This window comes from Pan troglodytes, chromosome 4 (genome assembly GCF_028858775.2).
Source record: "Pan troglodytes isolate AG18354 chromosome 4, NHGRI_mPanTro3-v2.0_pri, whole genome shotgun sequence".
In the NCBI taxonomy this organism is placed as follows: domain Eukaryota; kingdom Metazoa; phylum Chordata; class Mammalia; order Primates; family Hominidae; genus Pan; species Pan troglodytes.
The window spans coordinates 136,234,581-136,252,895 of NC_072402.2; the positions used below are offsets into that span (position 1 = coordinate 136,234,581).

General features: G+C 42.4%; 1 protein-coding gene across 4 annotated transcripts in view; it reads right to left on the minus strand.

Moving 5' to 3' along the window:
- Positions 1 to 692: 692 nt before the first annotated feature.
- Positions 693 to 18,315, minus strand: part of ETF1 (eukaryotic translation termination factor 1) — a 36,632-nt gene continuing 19,009 nt past the window's right edge. For all 4 annotated transcript variants that reach the window (XM_001171542.6, XM_009449742.4, XM_003950636.4 and 1 more), the window contains 9 exons: positions 13,294 to 13,469; positions 12,156 to 12,295; positions 8,148 to 8,286; positions 7,350 to 7,540; positions 6,072 to 6,201; positions 5,642 to 5,797; positions 5,162 to 5,226; positions 3,268 to 3,415; positions 693 to 2,986 (listed from right to left, as the gene is read on the minus strand). In XM_001171542.6, the coding sequence (XP_001171542.1) occupies positions 2,904 to 2,986; positions 3,268 to 3,415; positions 5,162 to 5,226; positions 5,642 to 5,797; positions 6,072 to 6,201; positions 7,350 to 7,540; positions 8,148 to 8,286; positions 12,156 to 12,295; positions 13,294 to 13,469 (1,228 nt within the window). In that variant the 3' untranslated portion in view covers positions 693 to 2,903. The remainder of the gene's footprint in view (positions 2,987 to 3,267; positions 3,416 to 5,161; positions 5,227 to 5,641; positions 5,798 to 6,071; positions 6,202 to 7,349; positions 7,541 to 8,147; positions 8,287 to 12,155; positions 12,296 to 13,293; positions 13,470 to 18,315) is intronic.

Consider the following 18,315-nt stretch of genomic DNA (forward strand, 5'->3'; position numbering starts at 1 on the left):
GAGGCTCTTTAAGCACCTCAACCTTGGGGGAAAACAAAGAAAACAAATCCTCTTCTGCTCTGAACCTGGCCTAGGAGCCCTGCTCCTCTGGACCAGCCCCTGACCTGCTCTTGGATGGGCTACTACTCTCCTACCCAGTGTAAGGTATGTAAGATGAAGGAGCGTGGGAGAGAGAGGGCCCAGGCCTAGTTTCTGCTATTCCATCTGGACCATTCTATTACAGGACTCAAAGACAGATACAGAGAGAACTTTGGAATAAGGCCTGGGATAAAATTTTGGTGTTATCACTAAAGAGCTGCTACTTAACCTTCTTTTGTTCTGTTTCATCACCTGTAAAATTGGGTACACCATCTACCTCCATGGGATGCTGGGTTATGGGATAATATACTTAACATACCTTAAAAAAAAAAAAAAAGCAAGATTCCCTTTGGCATGCATATAGAATGGGGGAGAATACAAATTAGTTTGGCCCCAGCAACCTGAACCTTCTTCTTCTAGCATAACTCTGGGATCATGACCTCAGAAAAACTTTGCATATACCTTTCCATAGACAAATGTAGTAAACACAACTCAAACCCAAGGCTGAAATGCTATTGGCCGTGACTAATCTGAGGTATGCCTTGGAGAACTCACTGTCTCCACAGTTCAGGCCTTTCTAGACCAGTCCTAAAAAATCTCAAGCACACAAAGTATATTCTTAAATATGGTTTAATACTCTTCTCCATTTCTGTACATCACAACACCAAGATTTTGCTGCTTAGGATCTCTCTGCAGAGGCTATAGAGAATGCAAAGGCTACGGTTTTCACCCCCTCTTATATGTGTTTGTATGTGTAAGTGTAATACATATCAATATATATTGATACACACATCAATATATAATGCAATATATATCACCGAAGAGAACACATTGATTAAAGAAATACAAAAATTTGGCATCATTTCCAAACTTAAATAGTAAAAATAAAAACTACAAAAGGAGCTGCATACCCTAAATGTATCATGTGAAACAACAAGCATATTCAAAAATGTAAATTTACATCCAATTTCTCTGGTCTTGTCATATCACATCAGACCCATTTACAATGGCAAAACCCTAAGGTACTGCTGTGAAGAGAGCATGTTTGCTCGCTCTTGGGTGTTCTGCAAACAAATAGCAGAGCCCAAAGCAAAAAAGCCTGTTCCGGTGAAGTCTCCCACGTTGGTGAACACCAAATAATGGACTCTTCTCACGGGGGGTTGAGACATCAGGTTACACATTGACAGACAGTATTTGGACCTCAGAGTACAGTGTGAGAACCAGAAACTTTACATTTAAGACATACTCCCTTCATTCAAGTGAAACAGGATTATTGGAACGATAGGCAGGTCTGTAACCTGGGAACAAGGAGCTGGTTCAGACCAATAAAGCTACGAGTGACTGAATCAAGTCAGTAAAGAACAGCAGTCAGGCACTAAAGTGTTAAAAGTACCCAATTTGAAAACCAAATGCACCCCACTACCCTAGTCAGTGTGGAGGTGATACCAATTGACTTTTAAAACCTTTGGTCCTTCAAAGTCCATTTGGTATACTTTTTTCCATCGCTACCACTGGGCACGTACTATACACTTTGTTCAACTGTCACCACCCTGGGCACGCCATGACCTTGCATGTCAGCTGGGTTCAAGTCTGACTTACAGCCCAGCTGTGAAGCATAAGCTTCAGGGTTTCAGGCCAACTTTTGGATCCAACATGGTCTTAAATCCATGGTGCCAGAAGCTGTGTCCCATCCCTTCCCACCCGCCCCTAATTTGTCATGTGAGAAGTGCTTGTAAGTCCCACATTTGAAACAGATGCTCCAACCCCACCAGGAGGTCAGGAGTTTATAATTACATGCAGTCATACATGTCTGTCGTTCCTGTGAAAAACCTTGCAGTTCATTTTAATAAATCAAAACATTCACATAATCTCATGCCATCCAACACAAGGAAAACACATCCACCTCCCTTTTAACAAGGATTGACCCAAGCAAAATAAAATCCTCTTTAAATTTCTTCGCTTCCACTTAAATTGCATGTTTTATTTCTCCCAATCCCAGCAATAGCACAGAAGCCCCATCATATCCATCCCAAACCGGTTTCGAGTAGGTTAAGGTTATAGGGACCCTTGTCGGAACATTGATACAAAGGGCTCCCAAACGCCGGGCACAAATGTGTCTGCAAACAGATGGAAGTAAACAGTGCACTGGCCCAAATGCTTCATGAGTCAGTTTGATTTTGCAACGCAATTTGCATCCTTGAAACTGCCAGTCTGGAGGGGGACGGGGTAGCGTGAGGGAGTGAAGTTGAAAGTGCCTCCTATTAGCTCACCCTTTCAACATTAAACAGAGACCAAGAGAGAAATGGTTCCAACATTTCACCACATATATTTCTTCTTACGCAGTCTAAGCTGAGAATGCCATGTAAATGGGTCACTGCGAAATGCAGCAATTTAATTTTTCTCCAATCAAAATAAGAAACAAACCAGTATGATCTCACTTCTATTAACTTTTGAAGGTTTACAGCAGTTAAAGTATTTTTGCTTCTATGTATGAAGGTTAAAAAAATCATTTTTTTTTCATAAAATACAAGAGCAACCAATTTCACCATCCAGTAAAAGTAAAAACTGGGATTCTTTTTTAAATTAGTCCAAAGTGGCATTTAGGAACTTAGTTGTAGGCTGCTGCGCTGACACCATGACAAACCAAAGTGTAGGGCTGGGTCTGGTTTTGTTTCGGTTTTCTTTTCAATATCCAATGCTCATGGATTAAGTTCTGGAAATGTTCCAATTGTAAGGCAGGGATCTGTTTGGATTCCACCATGGGTATGCTCCTTGGGTTGGATGCTGGAGGGTGAGGCACGTTTTGCCGGACCCATGTCGACTACCTAGTAGTCATCAAGGTCAAAAAATTCATCGTCTCCTCCTTGGTATTCCATTCCCTGGAAATCTACTCGGTACCGCAAGATACCTGGGGAAACAAACCAAAAGGTAAATTACCTGTGTTCACGGGATGGGCATGTGTGTAGGTGGCTGGTAAGGGAATAAGGGAAGCCCTATTCTCTTGCAGAATTGCAGAAAGCAAAGAGGTAATAATAAACATGGGTCCAAATTAGGAACCTGCACCTGCTGCGTCAATCACCTATCCCAGCAGATAATAAGCACCTCACCGGAAGCAGGGCTAGGGCTAGCCAGGAGGGACCTTGACCTGAGACCCTGGTTTTAAGTTTGGTTTGCTGATTTGCTACTCACCTCCAATTCCACCAAATCCTTTCACAAACTGAGACCCTTCTTGTGATTTATCTGTGACAATTTCCAACGTAGCTCCAAATTTTTTATAGTTGTTAGCAAACCATTCCAACAGGGGCATGCTCTCGATAAGCTCATGTTCCTGTCCGGTCTACAGGGGTGACCATGAGATACAAAAATGGGGGATTAGGATATACAAAGGCTAATTAGTCCCCCTCACAGCCCCTTGCCCACCTATCACTCTCATCCTCCCATTTATAGGCATGTCTGTGTGTAAAGCTCTGTAAGTCATCTCTGGTTTTGATAACCTAATGGATATAAGCAGAGAAATTCGGATTATTTCAAACAACACTTCTCCTCAGGCTCTACCCTCAGCTATGAAATACCAACACAAAAACTCAGTGGGTATTCAGCTTATGATTCCTACTGTTGACTCTAGAAGTCAGGCTGTTGTAGTGTCTCTAAGCAGCACCCATTCAATGGCTCAGAAGAGACATTCCAGGACTGCTTTTGGGAGTGGCCTCGTAGAGAACAAACCTCTCCAAACCAGAATTTGAGGAAGCTATCATTTAAACCTATCTCATACGGGAGGGTCATACTTTCAACTGTTGTGATGCACTTAGAGCAAACCAGAGAAGCCACTGCAGTGGAAGAGCTGATCAAGTGAAGAAAGCAGCACAGGTTTCACAGTGCAGGAGAGGCATTATGTAAATTACATTTTCCTCCCTATTAAATTTCAAGGATAATGAAATGTTTTCCTGATTGCTTAACTACTTAAAAACAAAGACAAAAACAAACAAACAAACAAACAAACAAAAACCAGGCCAGGCATGGTGGGTCACGCCTGTAATCTCACCACTTTGGAAAACCAATGCAGGAGGATCACTTGGGCCCAGGAGTTCAAGACCAGCCTGGTGAACACAGCAAGACCCCATTTCTATAAAAAAAATTAGGCTGCCTGGCATGGTGGCTCACGCCTGTAATCCCAGCATTTTGGGAGGCTGAGGCAGGTGGATCACCTGAGGTCAGGAGTTCGAGACCAGCCTGGCCAACATGATGAAACCCAGTCTCTACTAAAAATACAAAAATTAGTCAGGCGTGGTGGCGGGCGCCTGTAGTCCCATCTACTCGGGAGGCTGAGGCAGGAGAATTGCTTGAACTCGGGAGGTGGAGGTTGCAGTGAGCCGAGATCACACCACTGCACTCCAGCCTGGGTGACAAGAGCAAACTCCACCTCAAAAAAAAAAAAAAAAAAAAAAAAGGGAATGAGGGCTTGTGCCTGTACTCCTGGCTACTCAGTAGACTGAGGCAGAAGGATTGCCTGAGCCCAGGGGTTCGAGGTTATAGTGAGCTATGATTGTGCCACTGAATCCAGCCTGGGTGACAGACCAGGACCCTATCTCAAAGAAAAAAAAAAGACTGGGCATGGTGGCTCACACCTGTAATCCCACCACTTGGGAGGCCGAGGTAAGTGGATTGCTTGAGCTCAGGAGTTTGAGACCAGCCCAGGGCAACATGGTGAAAACGCCTCTCTACAAAAAATTCAAAAATTAGTTGGGCGTGGTGGTGTATGCCTGTAGTCCCAGCTACCAGAGAGGCTGAGGCAAGAGGATCACTTGAGCCCAGGAGGTGGAGGTTGCAGCGAGCCGAGATCATGCCACTGCACTCCAGCTTGGGCAACAGAGCAAGACCTTGTCTCCAAAAAAAAAAAAAAAAAAAAAGCTGCAGCTCCTTCCCTGAAATCAGATTCGCATGTGGCAGATAGATGACCACCTCCCACAGCACCCCCAATTAGTATGAGGTTTGGTTTCCCAAAGCTCACCCTCTACACAGCCAGTACTCTAACACACGGATTTATGCTTGCACGTATCATCAAACCAAGAAAATAATCACATACCTCTTTGTCTGTGAAATGAGATTTATCCTTTTCTTGCTCTGGAGTTAGATAGAGAATTTTCTCCTCTGTAGTATTAGGAGGAAAAAATGTGTTAACCTGGCTCTCATATACTAATCTGTGTAAGCTCCATAAGATGAGGTTAGATGAGAAAAGGGCTCAGGGACTCAATCTCTCAACATTTTTTCCATAAGCATGTTAGCATACACTGAGTGTCTACTAGGTACAATGCTTCAACCATAAGGAACATCAGAGATGTTCAAGATATAGTCCTGGTCCTCAGCAGATGTAACAATCTTAAGCAGACGTTAAACAGTTCAAGCAGAAAAATCTATGCAGGAATGTGCTACAGACTGAAGGACTGGGGAACAATGGGTAGATCTACCTTCTGATTGCTCCTGAAATCAGCCATCCCTCCCAAATCTCCACCCCAGGCTTCCTGGCTCAGTAACAAATAGCAACTTTATTTTCTAATTCTCATACCTTCTGTGCCTTGGCAATGAAGAACATATCTCATTATATCCAGATTTTCATAGACTATTAGAATTTCTACAGCTCCCATTTCCAAAGCCTTTAGTGTATCTTCAACGCCAAAACAGTACTTGCCCGTGTCCTGGCTGATTTCATCAAAGTATCGTCCTATGATTAGGGATCAGTCAACAGGATATATATTAAAGTTTCCCTAGTAGATACAAACACACCTATTCGACCTAATGACTAAAGAAGATAAAAAATAATGCTTTTACTGAGGCAAAAGAGTTAATAAAAATACTAAATATTCCTTTTTACATTTTTGGTACCTTGTCTCATACATACAATCACGTACACACACACACACACACACACACACACACACACACACACACACACACGAAAACATTTCACAGAATATGTAGTTGCATTTCACCGATACCTATTAATTTCTTCTCTTGAATGAATTTCACGTTGGAGAGGACTTCAGTAGATAACTCAATAGCTTGGTTGAATCCATTTTCACCACCATAGGATATATCAACTAATTTTAAAACTTTTGATTGTAACCTCTAACACACAAAAAAAATATTATTAGTACTTACTGGTACTTATTTAAAATATTATTAAAACACCTTTACTCAAACCCACTAACTCTTAATGGTATGCAAAGCTCAGCACTATGATCACTGAAGTCTAAATATGGGGAAGGAGCCCAATTTAATCAAAAGCTGCTCTTAAAGTGAACAGCACTGCCAATTATATCACACATTTTATTAGACCTACTATAGGACAACTCATTAAGTGCAAACAAAAATAAGTTATTGTGGAGGAAAGGGGGGACCACTGGCTCCTGCCAAATAAGGTAGTAGAGGTTAAGACGGGCTGGGGAGGGTGGCTCACACCTATAATCCCAGCACTTTGGGAAGCTAGGACAGGCAGACAGCTTGAGTCCAGGAATTCTGAGACCAGCCTAGGCAACATGGTGAAACCCTGTCTCTACCAAAAAGTACAAAAATTAGTTGGGCATGGTGACACATCCCTGTAGTCCCAGCTACTTGGGAGGCTGAGCTGGGAGGATCACTTGAGCCTGGGAGATCGAGGCTGCAGTGAGCCATGATTGCCACTGCACTCCAGCCTAGGCAAGATAGCCAGACCCAAGCTCAAAAAAAAAAAAAAAAAAAATATATATATATATATATATATATATATATATATATTTTTTTTTTTAAAGGCAATTTCTTTGGTGGACCCTCTACCATAAGGCTACTTCCTCCAGATATTGAAAGTGTATTATGGCTGAGCCCATGTTATAAAATGTGCTTTAAATGCTTTAGGCTGAATCAGCTGTCATACTGCTGAGAGCTTTGCTGCTATGTATCTCCAAGAATAAATCAGAAAAAGAAAATAAGGAACAGGTTTTAGTTTCTTTGAAATCAAACTCCATTCTACAGCCAATTCTGACAACCCAACTAAACAAAGGACCTCCACAGGATCCATAAGAAGCCCACCTAAAAATGGTTGATTTCAGAAGAGAAGGGGCTCAGAAAAGCACAGGGGAATGTTTCCTGATAAACATCTGTAAACCTGCTGTTTAACTCAGAGGCAAGTTTTTAACCCAAGGAATTTTAAAAAGATGTGTCTGTTCCAGTGCTCACACAGAGGACTCACCTACTCCTACCTAGGGTCTTACATAATAGAGCATCTACTTCTTACTTACCTGATCAAACATATCAGATTGACTTAGTTCAGTTTTAAAGTCAGCGGATCCAGCTAAAACTAGACCAGCCACATTCACTTTGTCCCCAGAAATAAACAGCTGCACAGCAGTCTCTGCTACTTTCCGAACATAGTTATGTCGCTTTTCCATTCTTAAACGGGCAAAACGCAAGGCTGACTGACCTCCTCTACCTTTGACACAAAAGTAGCAAGAGAAAAAGGCAATTATTAAGAACTACAAGATGTCTTCAAATTAAAAATAATCATGTCATCATCTAAGAAAAGGACAAAGAAAAATCACCATTCCCTTAACTAAACGTTCAGCATAAACTGCTACTTGTTTTCAGAGAGCGACTACTAATTCTATGTCAAGAGAGGAGCTGTAAGCACCAATGAGGCACCAGTCATTACAGGAGGCTTCTCTCCCCATCATCTGGATTCACTCCCCTCACATCATACTGTTTTCTTTTTTTTTTTTTTTGAGACAGAGTCTCACTCTGTCGCCCAGACTGGAGTGCAGTGGCGCAATCTCGGCTCAATGCAACCTCCGCCTCCCGGGTTCAAGCAATTCTCCTGCCTCAGCCTCACAAGTAGCTGGGATTACAGGCGCCCGTCACATTTTTGTATTTTTAGTAGAGACAGGGCCGGGCTGGTCTCGAACTTCTGACTTCGTGATCCACCCGGCTCGGCCTCCCAAAGTGCTGGGATTACAGGCGTGAGCCACCGCACCCGGCCCACCATACTGTTTTCTTATTGCTAGACACAAAGTAAGTGGGTTCATGTTCTCCTCCTGTATTACCGTGTTTCTTTGGGAGATCCACAGTGAATTTGTGCAGGACTTCTCTTGTGTTTCCTTGGAGTGTGCCAAAAAGTGCACCACTACCATCTATTACAATGAATCCAAACTTGCTATCATCTGAAAGTAGTGCTGTAAGAGCCTGAAAAGCAAACACAAGTACCACACGGTGAATCCCAAAGCTTTGCTAAGGTCAAAAAAACTCTGAAAGGATATATACAAGCCCTTTCACTCCACTCACCATGCTATTAGCACTGTGGGAAAACCTTCTACGGAATAATTTATAGACTTCAGTTATAAACATGTAACTCTTATGGACAAATTTGAACCCAATAAGGAAATAACGAATGATATCTATGTGAAGCTTTTCAACATATTTGACATGGGCATGTAAATATAAAACCACAAAGATATCTGTATGCCCATGTTTATAGCAATATTACATACAGCAGTTAATACTACTCAATCTCAAAAAGGAAGAAAATTTTGAAACACACTACAACAGGGATGAAACTTGAATACATGCTAAGTGAAATAACCCTGTCAAAAAAGGACAAATACTGTATGACTCCACTTATATGAGGTTCCTGGAGTAATCAAAATCAGAGCCAAAAAGTCAAATGGTGGTTGCCAGGGGCTGGAAAAAAGGGGGAACAAGGAATTATTGCTCAATGGATACAGTTCCAGTTTTATAATATAGAGTTCTAAGCTGGGTATGATGGCTCACACATGTAATCCCAGCACTTTGGGAGGCTGTGGCAGGCAGATGGCTTGAGCTCAGGAGTTTGAGACTGGCCTGGGCAACATAGCGAAACACTGTCTCTACAAAAAAATACAAAAATTAGTTGGCTGTGGTGACACGTGCCTGTAGTCCCTACCAGCTACTTGGAAAGGCTTTAGTCTGGGAGGTGTAGGTTGCAGTGAGCCAAGATTGTGCCAGTGTACTCCAGCCTGGGTGATCCAGAGACCCTGTCTCAAAAAACAAAAAAACTTTAACTTGTTCCTTTTTTTTTTTTTTTTGAGACAGGGTCTCACTTTGCTGGCCAGGCTGGAGGGCAGTAGCCATCATAGCTCACTGCAGCCTCGAAGTCTTGGACTCAAATGATCCTTCTGCCTTAGCCTCCCAAAGTGCCGGGGTTACAGGCATGAGCCAGCATGTCTTTAAAGGTATTGCAGCTAATGATTCTGAGTTTTATGAGGAAAACCTTCCTTCTATGTTAACTTTATATCCCTTTATGCCTTCCCAAAGAGAAAATATTGAAACAGTCCTGGGACATACATAGATAAGAGTTCTCACAGTGGAATCGGAATACTACACACTTAGTTGATCTCTAATTGCCAGGGGACAATCTCTTTGGAAGTAAGAAATTGTTACCCATTCCATTTTATTTTTATAAACTGATCCTCCTCTTTGGCCTCCCAAAGTGCTGGGATTACATAGGTGTGAGCCACAACACCTGGCCTTACCATTCCATTTTAAGAAAATAGCCCCTTCAATAATTGACTAGAAAGCAGATGGATCAACTAAGAATCCATCTTTAACAAACCATGCTAGATAGTTAGCATTAAGACATGAATATTGTGGCCGGGCGTGGTGGCTCATGCCTGCAATGGCACTTTGAGAGGCCAAGGTGGGTGGATCACTCGAGGTCAGGAGTTTCAGACCAGCCTAGCCAACATGGTGAAATCTCATCTACTAAAAATACAAAAATTAGTTGGGCGTGGTGGTGCACACTTGTAATCCCAGCTACTCAGGAGGCTGAGGCAGGACAATCACTTGAATTCGGGAGGCGGAAGTTGCAAGGAGCCGAGATCGTGCCATTGCACTCCAGCCTGGGCAACAGAGCAAAACTCAATCTCAGAAAAAAGAAAAAGAAAAAAAAAAAAAAAAAGACATGAATATGAGTATTGCACGTTAATAATATAGCCTTATCAAAATGACCTGTTAGGTAGATTGAAGTTTTTAATAAATCTGCTTATCAGGGAATAGGCATATCCCTTATTAGAATATATAATTACCCTGATAAACAGGATATAACCCTCTCAGTTAACGCTAAAATGTACAAAGTTAGCAAGATTAAACAGTATCTTAGAAAAGGAGTTAAGGTTTGGAAAAAAGCCAACAAGGCTAACTCAGTAAGTGAGCAAAAGCCAGACAACATGGGTACCTGGCACTGTTTAAATCAACAAGATTCAAAATCGGCTTTCATCCAACCAGATACAGGTAAGTGGTTTCAGTGGCTGAGAGGCTCCCTGAAAAACCCTCTGCTGTAAGTAGAGTGTGGTAGTGAAGAGAAAAACAGTCTGGATTGTCTATGCAGTCGACCAAGATCCAACTATAAATGGACTTCCCATCAAGTTAGCAAAAATCATCCACTGTAAACTGTCGACAAATGTCAGCTCTAATTCCACTGTAGAGGTTTTTCCCTAGGTTGATGAAAGGCAAGAGAATGAACTAAGGAGCCAGCTGTGAATTCTTGATTGTTCTACTGTTGACTGATTTAGGTCACTCTAATGAGGTTTCCTTTCCACCGTTCAAGTTCATCTTATGGCAGCTTTGTCACTCAAAAGTTTCAGGGGAAAGGGGGGAAAATGAGTTCTTACAGTTCTGCTACTAAAAATTTTACAATTGTTATATGAAAACTGAGTGCAATAACTCAAAGAGTATAACTGGACTGCTTGTAACACAATGGATATACGCTTGAGGAAATGGGTACCCTATTTTCCATAGTGTGATAGCTCACATTGCATGCCTGTATCAAAACATCTCATGTACCCCATATACACCTACTATGTACCCACAAAAATCAAAACACACACACACACACACACACACACACACTTTGGGAGGCTGAAGCGAGCAGATCACTTGAGGCCAGGAGTTTGGGACAGGCCTGGCCAACATGGCAAAACTCTGTCTCTACTAAAAAAACACAAAAAATTAGCCAGGCATGGTGGTGCACACCTGTAATCCCAGTTATTCAGGAGGCTTGAGGCACAAGAATCGCTTGAACCATGGAGATGGAGGTTGCAGTGGGCCAAGATTGCACCACTGCACTCCAGCCTGGGCGACAGTGTGAGACTCTGTCTCAAAACATGCTGAATGACTAGTGTCATAATAAATGTAAATTGCCTTACTTTTTGAAAACAGACAGCTTTGTAAAATGGTACAACGGTTTGGAAAACAGTCTAGCAACTTCTTAAAAAGTTAAACATAATTACTATATAACCTACACGATTCCACAAATCTAAGAAACATGAAAATGTATGGTCACATAGAAACTTGTCCATGAATGTTCACAGCAGCATTATTCATAACAGCCAAACAGTGCAAACCACTCAAATGTAAAACTGATGAAAAGAGAAGCTATATAAAATATGAAATATGGCATATATGTATACAATGGAATACTACTTGGTAATCAAAAGGGATGAAATGTACTGATGAATGCTACCACATGGAACCTTAAAAGTATAAAGTAAAAGAAGCCAGTCACAAAAGGCCACAAACTATATGATTCCATTATATAAAATGTCCAGGCTGGGCGGGGTGGCTCATGCCTGTAATCCTAGTACTTTGGGAGGCTGAGGTGGGTGGATCACGAGGTCAGGAGTCTGAGACCAGCCTGACCAATGTGTTTAAACACCATCTCTACTAAAAATACAAAAAAATTAGCTGGGTGTGGTGGCATGTGCCTGCAATCCCAGCTACTCAGGAGGCTGAGACAGGAGAATCCCTTGAATCTGGGAGGCGGAGCTTGCAGTGAGCCGAGATCATACCACTGCACTCCAGCCTGGGAGACAGAGCGAGACTCCGTCTAAAAAATAAATAAATAAATAAAAATAAAAAAATAAAAATAAAAGAAGTACAGCACAAGCATATCTATGGAAAGAAAATATAGTGGTTGCCTAGAATGAGACAGGTAAGTGGGAGGGATGGGGGACTGACTGCTAATGGGTACGGGGAAAGAATTCTGGAGCAATGAAAATGTTCTGGGTTTGACTTCTTACCTCTGTATGGAATTTGTTGTCACACAAATACAATGACGTATTAATTGGTTTGAAAGGTTCAAAGTCAATGTTGACTTTCTTTTCCTTTCCTTCTTCTGTTACAATTGTTCCACAGTATACAACCAGACCATTTGGAGGTACTGCAAAGAACACAAACAATTTTTCTACTTTACCCCATATCTAGTTTTTCGTCAATTAATAGAAAATGTTCCCATAGCCTATTTTCCCTGCCTGATCCTTTAAGTCATAATTTAAATAAAGCAGAAAAAGCTTGAAATCTCTCAGGCAGAACTCTCTCCCTAATTTTAAAACTTCTTCTGAGACGTTTCAGTAGGATTTATTCTTTAAAGTAAACAGGCTGGACGTGGTGGCGGCTCACGCCTGTAATCCCAGCACTCTGGGAGGCTGAGGTGGGCGGATCACCTGACATCAGGAATTCAAGACCAACCTGGCCAACATGGTGAAACCCCATCTCTACGAAAAATACAAAAAGTAGCCAGGGGTGGTGATGGGTACCTGTAGTCCCAGCTACTCGAGAGGCTGAGACGGAAGAATCACTTCAACCTGGGAGGCTTGTGGTGAGCTGAGATCGGATTACTGCACTTCAGCCTCTGGGTGACAGAGCAAGACTCTGTCTCATCCCAAAAAAAAAAAAAAAAAAAAAAAAAAAAAAAATTGAGACAACGCCTCACTCTGTCACTCAGGCTAGTGTGCAGCAGCGAGATCGTGGCTCACTGCAACTCCCACCTTCCGGGTCCAGTTGATTCTCTCGCCTCAGCCTCCAGAGTAGATGGGACTACAGGTGTGTGCCACCAGGCCTGGCTAACTTTTGTATTTTTTGTAGAGACAGGGTTTTACCATGTTGTCCAGGCTGGTCTCGAACTCCTGACCTCAAGTGATCCACCTGCCTCAGCTTCCCAAAGTGCTGGGATTATAGGCATGAGCCACTGTGCCTGGCCTACTTAACTTTCAATAAACAAAAAACAAAACAAAACAAAAAAGCTAACCACCAAGGCCAAAGAGACACTGATGACAGCCGACTTAAGGGAACATTAGTGAACAAAGCACCATAGCAGCATCACAGTATGAAACATAACCAAAATGTGTAGAGAAGGAAAAGGAGCAAACTCCAGATTACCTTTGTTATAAAGTTTGAGTCTTTGTTGTACAGATGTAATGGCTCCCAGGACTGAAAGGCGGTTTACTCGTGACTTAATGTTAGATGCAGTTCCAAACTCATCCGCTAACATTTTTGCCACTCGTGAAATCTGGTCTTTGGGAGGAATGATCAATGATATCATGCTGGTGCCATTGCTGTGGAAGAAAGAATAACTCATTAGGGATTTAAATATCATGTAAGTAAACTCATGTTTCTCTCTGGTAAAAGCAAGCTACAGGGAGATGCCCCAAAGTTATGGAAACAGGTCACTCTCAAAGGAGTAATGTAGGGACTATATTAGTCTTGTTTATGAACGTATACACAGAGTTAGGAACAGTGTTCAGAATCTAGTGCTCAATTTGATTGAATAGTGAGGTAAGTTATGTAAAGAATACACTTGGAGAGATACTTGAGAAACACCTCATTTCCTAAAGAAAGAAGCTATCTATGATAAATAAGGAGTGTCAACAGGCTGGAATTTGGTAGTGAATCTGTCCGTGGGAGAGCCTTCAAATGTGGTGGTTGAGTGGGAGACGCCATGATAGGATGATGCAATGAGTCTTTCCAAAGTCTAGGCATATTTGTAATCAAGAATTTAGTATTCTAATGATGGGAAAGGAGAACTGTGGAAGTCACAGAAATGTCCCAGTTATGAAATCTCTCTCTCTCGGCCGGGCACGGTGGCTCACGCTTAATAATCCCAGCACTCTGGGAGGCCGAGGCGGGCGGATCACAAGGTCAGGAGTTCGAGGCCAGCCTGGCCAACAGAGTGAAACCCCGTCTCAATTAAAAAAAAAAAAAAAAAAATTTGCTGGGCATGGTGGCAGGTGCCTGTAATCCCAGCTATTCAGGTGGCTGAGGCACGAGAATCACTTGAATCCGGGAGGTGGAGGTTGCAGTGAGCCGAGATTGTGTCACTGCACTCCAGCCTGGGCGACAGAGCTAGACTTAGTCTCGAGGAAAAAAAAAAAAAAATCTCTCTCTCACAAACTCATTCTCTTTAAATGGCAACATATTAATTGCATTTGAGTTTGATTAAAAGGAGGAATGACTGACAGCCTGATAAATTCTGGGTGCCCAACCAAACTCAAGTTTTTAGAACTAAAAAACGGGACCAAAATCTGACCTATGGAAGATACCATCAAGGCCCTGCCACATGGGAGGTCCCTTCTGAGCAGTTACCAACCCATTTTTAAGCCCCCTTTAAATTTCAACACCAATGCCAGTAACATATCTTTTTTGTCTACAACTTCCAAAGACACTTATCATCACTACCAGTCAAGAAATACCTCATCGGAAAATTCCTACTTCTATGCAAAGCAAACACAGTGGCTCACACCTGTAATCCCAGCACTTTGGGAGGCTAAGGTAGGAGGATCACTTGATTCCAGGAGTTTGAGAACAGCCTGGGCAACATAATGAGGCCCCCATCTGTACAAAAAATAAATAATCAGCTGGGTGTCACGTGATGCAGGCCTGTAGCCCTAGCTATTCAGGAGGCTGAGGCAGGAATATCACTCAAGCCCAGGAGTTAGAAACTGCAGTGAGCTATGATTTGCCACTGCACTCCAGCCTGGGCAACAGTGTAAGACTGTCTCAAAAAAGAAGGAAGGAAGGAAACAAAGTGTTGGTGAGGATGTGGAGAAACTGGAACCCTTGTGCATTGCCAGTGGGAATATACAATGGTACAGCCATGTGGGATAAGTGTGGTAGCTCTTCCAAAAAAAAAATTTTTTTTAACACCTAATTACCATATGATCTAGCCATTCTACTTTCAATTATATACCCAAGAGTGAGAGCGGGGACTTACACACCAATGTTCATAGCAGCATTATTCACAATAGCCTAGAGGTGGAAGCAACCCAAACATCCACTGGTGGATGAACAAATAAAAAAAAGTGGTGTGTGTGCACAATGAAATATTATTCAGTCTTAAAGGAAGGAAATTCTGACACACAAAATGGATGAACCTTGAACACATTATGCTAAGAAAAATAAGCCAGACAGAAAAGGACAAATACTGCATGATTCTGCTTACATGAGGTAACCTAGAATATTAAAGTTCATAGAGACAGAGAGTAGAAATGCAGTTGCCAGCAACTGGAGTAAGGTGGAACTAGGCAGTTGTTTAATAGCTGTTTTAGTTTTACATGATGAAAAGTCCTAGAGACTGGCTGTACAACAGTGTGAATGTACTTAATACTGCTGAACTATACACTTGTAAATGGTTAAGATGGTAAACTTCATGTTATGTATTTTTTACAATGAGAAAAAAATTCTTAAAAATCAACTACTTAGTCCATTTATAACTTATTTTTTTTTTTTTAGATGGAGTCTCGCTCTTGTTGCCCAGGCTGGAGTGCAGTGGCACCATCTCAGTTCACTGCAACCTCAGCCTCCTAGGTTCAAGCGATTCTCCTGCCTCAGCCTCCCAAGTAGCTGGGATTACAGGCGTGTGCCACCAGGCCGTTAATTTTCTTTGTATTTTTAGTAGAGACTGGGTTTCACCATGTTGGCCAGGCTGGTCTCGAACTCCCGGCCTCAGGTGATCCCCCTGCCTCAGCCTCCCAAAGTGCTGGGATTACAGGCGTGAGCCACCGCGCCCAGCCTGTAAGTTAAAATTTTTTAGAGCATGCACTTCCCCAAAACAGTAGTTCAGTTCTCAATTTTTTGCAGATGAAAATCACCTGGGGAGTTCATTCTAGGTGATTCCTTTTCAAAAAGGATTCCTGTAAGTTTCATTTCTTTTCTCATCCTGATTTTTCTTAGTTTAGTCACAACATGGATAAACGACTATTTAAAATATTAGATGATCTACATCAAGTGGATTTCAAAATTAAAAACTTTTAGGCTGCTCTACAGAGTAGCCATTCTCTTGTTTTTTGTTTTTTTGTTTTTTTTTTACTTCTCTAATCAACTTGCTTTCATTCTCAAAAAAAAACCCAAAAACCGACCTTTGGACTTCAAAGGATAGCATTAGGAAAGTAAAAAGACCCACAGAATGGGAGAAAATATATGCAAATCATATTATCTCTTAAGATTTATGTAAAGAATATAAAGAATATGTAAAAACTCATAATTCATCAACAAAAAACCCAAATAAAAAATGGGCAAAGGGTGTGAGGAGACATTTCTACAAAGACATAGCATGTGAAGAAATCAAAATCTTGATTCAATGCTGTTGGGAATGTTAAGTGGTACAATACTTCCAGAAAACAGTCTGGCAGTCCTTAGGAGTTTCAACACAGAGTTACCATATGACCCAACCACTCTACTCTTAGTTAGATACCCAAGAGAACTGACAAAATATGTAACACACAAAAATTTGTGCTTCAATGTTCATGGAGGCATTATTCATAATAGTAAAAAAAAACCAAAACAAACGAAAAAAAGAAACAACCCATATGTCCAACTGATAAATGAATAATCAAAATGTGGTACATTCATATGCTGAAAAACTATTCAGCAATAAAATAAATGACATATTGCATTAACTTACACTACATTGGCCAGGTGTGGTGGCTCATGCCTGTAATCCCAGCACTTTGGGAGGCTGAGGCAGGAGGATCACAAGGTCAGGAGATCGAGATCATCCTGGCTAACATGGTGAAACCCCGTCTCTACTAAAAATACAAAAAATTAGCCAGGCGCAGTGGCAGGCGCCTGTAGTCTCAGCTATTCAGGAGGCTGAGTCAGGAGAATGGTGTGAACCCGGGAGGCAGAGCTTGCAGTTAGCCAAGATAGCGCCACTGCAGTCCGGTTGGGGCGAAAAGAGCAAGACTCCGTCTCAAAACAAACAAACAAACAAACAAACAAACAAACCCTTACACTACATCAAGTAAAAACTGTCACAAAAGAACACATATTGTAGACAGGGCACAGTGGCTCACGCCTGTAATCCCAGCATTTCGGGGGGCCAAGGTGGGCGGATCACGAGGTCAAGAGACCGAGACCATCCTGACCAACATGGTGAAACCCCGTCTCTACTAAAAATACAAAAATTAGCCGGGCGTGGTGGCGTGTGCCTGTAATCTCAGCTACTCAGGAGGGTGAGGCAGGAGAATCGCTTGAACCCGGGAGGCGGAGGTTGCAATGAGCCGAGATCGAGCCACTGCACTGCAGCCTGGATGACAGAGCTAGACTCCGTCTCAAGGAAAAAACAAAAAAATTAGCCGGGCGTGGTGGCGTGTGCCTGTAGTCCCAGCTACTGGGGAGGCTGAGGCAGGAGAATCGCTTGAACCCGGGAGGTGGGGGATGCAGTGAGCCGAGACCGTGCCACTGCACTCCAGCCTGACAACAGAGTGAGACTGTCTCAAAACAAAAAAAACACCACATATTGTATAGTTCCATTTACACAAAATGTTCACAATAGGCATTCCAGAGAGACAAACGTAGATTAGTGGTTGCCAGGGGCTGAGGAGAGGGAGGAATGCAAAGTGATTGTTAAAGGGTACAGGGATTTTTAGGTTGATGGAAATACTGTTTTTCTTTTTTTAAGGAAAATATTTTAAAATTAGTGGTTGCACAACTCTGGAAAAACAGTGAAATAATGCACTTTAAAGGGGAAAGGCTGGGCGAGGTGGCTCACACTGGTAATCCCAGCACTTTGGGAGGCTTGAGGCAGGAGAACTGCTTGCGCCTAGGAGTTTTGAGACCAGCCTGTGAAATGTAGTGAGACCCTGGCTGGGCATGGTGGCTCACACCTGCAATCCCAGCACTCTGGGAGGCTGAGACAGGCAGATCACTCGAGGCCAGGGGTTCAAGACCAGCCTAGCCACTATGGTGAAACCTCACCTCTACTAAAAATACAAAAAGTTGCTGGGTGTGCTAGGCGTGGTGGCTCATGCCTGTAATCCCAGCTACTCTGGAGGCTGAGGCACGAAAACTGCTTGAACCTGGGAGGCAGAGGTTGCGGTGCAGTGAGCCGAGATTGTGCCACTGCACTCCAGCTTGGGTGACAGAGTGAGACTCTGTCTCAAAAAAAAAAAAAAAAAGTTGGGC